The 5,358-nt window shown below is 30.3% G+C and overlaps 1 protein-coding gene across 1 annotated transcript in view; it reads left to right on the top strand.

The window, feature by feature from the left end:
- The first annotated feature begins 1,384 nt into the window (after nucleotides 1-1,384).
- LOC106460281 (receptor of activated protein C kinase 1) overlaps nucleotides 1,385-5,358 on the top strand; it is an 18,510-nt gene continuing 14,536 nt past the window's right edge. Inside the window, exons 1-2 of the mRNA XM_013919970.2 lie at nucleotides 1,385-1,612; nucleotides 2,284-2,455. Of these exons, the coding sequence (XP_013775424.1) occupies nucleotides 1,504-1,612; nucleotides 2,284-2,455 (281 nt within the window). The 5' untranslated portion in view covers nucleotides 1,385-1,503. The remainder of the gene's footprint in view (nucleotides 1,613-2,283; nucleotides 2,456-5,358) is intronic.

Genomic DNA, 5,358 nt, shown 5'->3' on the forward strand with positions numbered 1-5,358 from the left:
CATGTGACTGCTGACGCAACAATATAATATGAATTGATTTTATAACAACGAGTTCTTTTAAAATCATAAATAATATTCAACGTTAAACTGGTACACAATTGAAAAACATTTTATTTAGGCCTATCTATGGTCTTCAAAAAGTTGACGACTCTACATGTTTCGACGTTACAACGTCATCTTCTAATTCATTCTCTAATTAACAACCTTATTCGTTTATGCTAATTTATATCGTGATCAATAATTGTGTATGACACAAATCCATGTGTTCAAGTTTTCTTTCTGATTTAGTGCAAACTTAATATAAATCAATTTAAGAAAGAATATGAGGATCGCTTTATTAACCCTAACACCAAATACATTATCGCTAGTTCATGATTAATTAATAACGTTATTGTTTGACGAAGAATAGTTAATTTAGCAAAAACGATCAATAATTTTCCTTGTATCACTTGCTAAACCAAAAATATGCTGTTTTAGCATTTTCTTATTTGTAGGTAAGCACAAAATTACGCAATGGACTATCTGAAACCCGATTTTTAGCGATATAAGCTAACAGACTTTCCTCTGAACCACTGAGGGGGGGGGGGGCTCTTCTTTTTAACAGAAACTTACACCATTTCCTATTTCAAGACTGATTATTTTTGTATTGTTTTATTCGTGTTAAGCACCAGGCTACACAATGGACTATCTGTGCTCTGTTCACAAAGAATATCGAAACTTGATTTTTTAGCGTTAATAAGCCCTAAGAACTATCGCTGAGCTATCGGATTGCATTCGGTTATTAATAGCGCAAAGTAATAACAATATTAAATCCTAACTTGTTTCACAGATAATACGTTTAACTTTAATGTTTTCTATTTTAAATCAATTAGGAATTGTTGACTTTAAAGTGTGAGTGAATATACAGTTTATCCTTTAATAAATCAGTTAGTTAGAAAAAATAAAACATTTTTAGCGTTGCTTTGTTTGCTTTGATTCAAGCTAAAACTTATGCCATTGGAAAAATGCTAGAGATATTATAGAGCAATACTTGAACCGTAAAGCGATAATAGATAAATGTTTTTCAGTTTTAAAATTTGCAGAAAGAGGTACCGAAACTGTTTTATTAAATAATGACTAATAAAAATTCAAGAAATGGGAGATTTTTATGGGAATTCCGACGTTTCGGCATGCCGTTTTCTTGCCTTAGAGCTAAGCCTACAAATGTACAAATTATGTTATGATTGAAAATTCGAACTTTAGTTTGTATTTTGTCTGTAACTCTGTAGTCCCTGAAAAAGGATTAAAACCAAATGCTAGGTTATCTAATAAAATATTTCTTTTTCTAGAGGTTGGTAAGTTATTATTTAATTACAAGGTGAATATTAAATTGTTAAAGCGCCATCTAGAATACAAGAAACTTTCTTTACCGAATGGCTGTTTGAGAAGGTGAAGAAGTATCCGATACAGTCGAAGAAAATCTGTTTGAATCGAGGTGAATAAGAATAAGAAATCGTTTAAAACATGACGGAGGGACTTTACTTAAAAGGAACTTTACGAGGACACAATGGATGGGTTACTCAAATTGCAACTAATCCAAAATATCCGGAAATGATACTGTCATCGTCCAGGGGTAAGATTTTCAACATAAGGTAGAGAATAAACTATAATTGCAGTATATAACGTACCTCGTTATTTACACGTAACAGTTAGCAAATAGCAACTTTAAAAGTCAAACAGTTCAATCTAAAATTGCTTATAATGCTTTGATTACTATTCTTGCCCTTGTAATTAATAAAATAGTAATACGACCAAATGAATATATTTCTTACAATTATAGTTAACTTAATATGATTGAATGTAAAAAAAAAAGTAGCTTTCCAAATTTATCCATTTACAGTTTTAGTTTGGACCTAAAGTCTAAATTCTGGCAGCGCTGTATCATTCGTTTATATATAGTAATTAGCATTATGAATTTATATGGAGCTTGAGCAGTTCTTGGTTATAGTTATACTTGAAATGAACATCATACAGGTATACAACTAGTTCTGTATTATTCCTTTAAGTATCTAATAAGCAATATAGACATGTTTTGATTAAGATATTTGACAATGTTTTGAATATAGAATAAATATTTAGTGCTTTAAAGTTTCAGAATAAGCAAAAGCTAGCATAGAAAATGGTTAAAGACCCAAACCTGTTCTGTGTGGTGTTGCTGTAAATGTAAGCTTTTTCATTATGTGGGAAAGGGAAGTTCCCATTGTATGTTAATAATTTTAAACTCATTTTCAATTTCCAATGTAGACAAAACCCTTATTATGTGGAAACTGACTCGGGATGATACAAACTATGGTATTCCACAGAAAAGACTCAAAGGCCATGGCCATTTTGTTACTGATGTGGTCATGTCTTCAGATGGGCAGTATGCACTGTCTTGTTCATGGGACACAACCCTACGTCTGTGGGACTTATCTGTGTAAGTTTCGTGTAGTTTTGAAAGAGCTCTTTATATTGATGAACACTTATCTGAACTGTATATTAGTATATTGCTTAATATATTATAAGGAGAAAGAGCCAGTTGGTCTTTCAGGGCTGTTCTTGCACATCCAACCTTGAGAAAAATAAAAATTTAAACCTATTCTTTATTTTTCAGGAAAATTCCAAATCATCAGCTTCCATCTAAAACTTGCGTGAAATGCTGGCCTTCACTATTGCTGATGACAACTCATATCATCAGTCAATCACACTGTTATAAAAATAACTATAAACTAGAGCCCTGTCTGTTTTTTCTAACTATTTAAACTTTATTCTTTTATTTTCAAAATATACCACAAACATCAAGGGCTATTAATCTGATCGATACCCTAAATAATCTTCTAACCTTCAACAAGATCACTTCCTACCCTTTTCTACTTAGAAGAAAGTAACTTAAGAGAACTTAACCCAGTGGATTCATTAAGAAAATGTAACATTTATGGTTAATTAAACGTTTTAGAAGATACAGAAACATTTACAGGAGGCTCGGTGTGTTTTACTGAAAAATCTTGTCCATAAATACTTGTCTATGCACTCATACCAGTCCATTTTAGTCACATTGCGTAGCAAAAATATTATAAGCTGTCCTTCTGGTTTTACATAATTAATACTTGTGAAAGGACATTCAGCAAATTTTGAAGGATAAATGAATATCTTGTTCACACTAGTCTTTACTCACGTTTTATTTCGAACTGAACAGTAGATGACATCATAGTGAACCCATGCTTTTCCTTCTAATTTTGTGATTGGTTAGAGCTGGGATTCTTATAAAATATGTCTCACGTTGTGTATTGGACTCTACTGAGAATATGGTCAAATACAATATAAATAAAAACAACCTAAAACATAAAAAAATTCAAGCATATTCTGGCGAAGCTCAACTAACATTAACTCTTACAAACAATAGGACATGATAGCGGAGCATAACATTAAAACAAGTGGTAGGCTTGGCCAGATAAATCATTCACATGAGAGGTAGAGCTAGGCAGTTAGTGGAATGTGTATGTAATCAATTAATAAATTCCACTTACTGCTTAGCTCTATACAATTGATTATATTCAACTTCTTAATCATTATCACCTTTATTAATAAATACTTTTGTTATTCAATACAATGGCATTAGCAAATCAGTTTTTTTTTTTCAGGAAAGTTTTCCATCACATTTTGCATCTAAACTTTTCATATACACGTGTGAAATAGTTTGTGTATTTTTTATTTTTGATAGGATTGTAATGAAAGGTAGATTTCAACCTTCAAATTGAGATTATAATCATCAGTAGTAATAATTTGCATAATTTACTGATGATATCACCATAATAATTAATTTATACTTGATTGAAACCCCTTTTTATTTTGGTGGTTAACCCTTTCAAGACGGATAACAGGTGAAAGGCCATATCATCTCATTTGTTCACTCATATTCAAAATTTTATTGAACTACTATTTCATGAAATTATGTCAATAAGTTTGGTATCAAACTGTAGATTATAATTCAATTTTTAAAACTATACATTACTCAATTTGTTAATTTAAAAGTAAATATTAAAAACAGATAAACATCAATATTTGTGTGTCACATGATATGTTGAATGCAGCACTGTTTCAAATTAGATGTTTGTGAAGTCAAAATACTAAGTCTGTAATTTCTTACAAATTAGAAGCTCAAATTACAGATATTGACAAGCTAGGATATAAAATAAGACGGTTTTATCTTTTCTATTTGCCAAGATATTGTCCACGTAATAAATCAAACACAATGGTGCCACGCTCACCTCCTTCCATTTGTAGAAACGTTCCCTTATAAACCTTTACTACTATATATGACATGAATAACCAATCAAAAGCTCAAAATGCTCCACTAGTGGTTTTTAAGCCTTTCTAATGTACCTAGCGTCATTTCTTTCTTTTAAATCAGATTTCAATAAGGTAGGTTGTATCTTTAGTCTCCTTGAAATTTTTTTTATTTAGACCCAAATACAGCTCAGTTACAGCATTTGATAAATTATAGTAGAATTCTATGGTATTGATATAGTAATTTATGATTTTTTAGTTATTCAAAAGTATATGTACACCTAAAAAAAATATTTTGTTTCATGTACTCCACGTGCAAAACTTATAAAGGCTTAGCAATCGAGTACAAAGGTCTTAACTGAAAGAGATAATTGTTTGCTTTACTTCTTTATTTACTGTTATATGTTTTAGGAAAAATAACTTTAAGAACTTATTTAAAAATAGCAATAGTCTATATACATATGTATAATAATTTAAATGTGACTGTATTTTACAAAATACTAGTTGACTAAAACACAGCTAAAACAAGTATTTTGTACAGACCAAAGGTCACCTTTATGTTATTTGATACAGTAACGTGAGTGCACGCGAGCTGCGTCGTTGTAACTTCTGTATTGTTAGCCAGACGCAGGTGAAAGGTCAATATAATAAAAATAATCAATATATATAGATGTGTAATGTTATGAGATTTAAGCTATTTAGTTTAAACATTTATGTGTTGGTGTTATAATTTGTGTTCATTCTAGAATGAAAGAAGCATAATTTGTTTATTTCCCAATTTTTTATGGTGGTTGCGAGATCGTTTAAATTAACCGAACCCGTACGGAGATTAATTACTGCAAATAACAGATAAAATATAGTCTTTTCTTAAGAAATGTTTGATAACTATCCAGACATTATAAAGATTATGTATGTGAAATTTCGAAATTTTAGATGCATAAAAGTATTTTTAATGTTAAGATGAAAATTACTTTGCCTGATAGATAGGCAAGATGTGAAAAGAAAAAAAGCATGAGAGAAACATTGCTTTACAAACCTTAAGACTTAATAAAA

This window comes from Limulus polyphemus, unplaced genomic scaffold (assembly GCF_000517525.1).
Source record: "Limulus polyphemus unplaced genomic scaffold, Limulus_polyphemus-2.1.2 Scaffold740, whole genome shotgun sequence".
In the NCBI taxonomy this organism is placed as follows: Eukaryota; Metazoa; Arthropoda; class Merostomata; order Xiphosura; family Limulidae; genus Limulus; species Limulus polyphemus.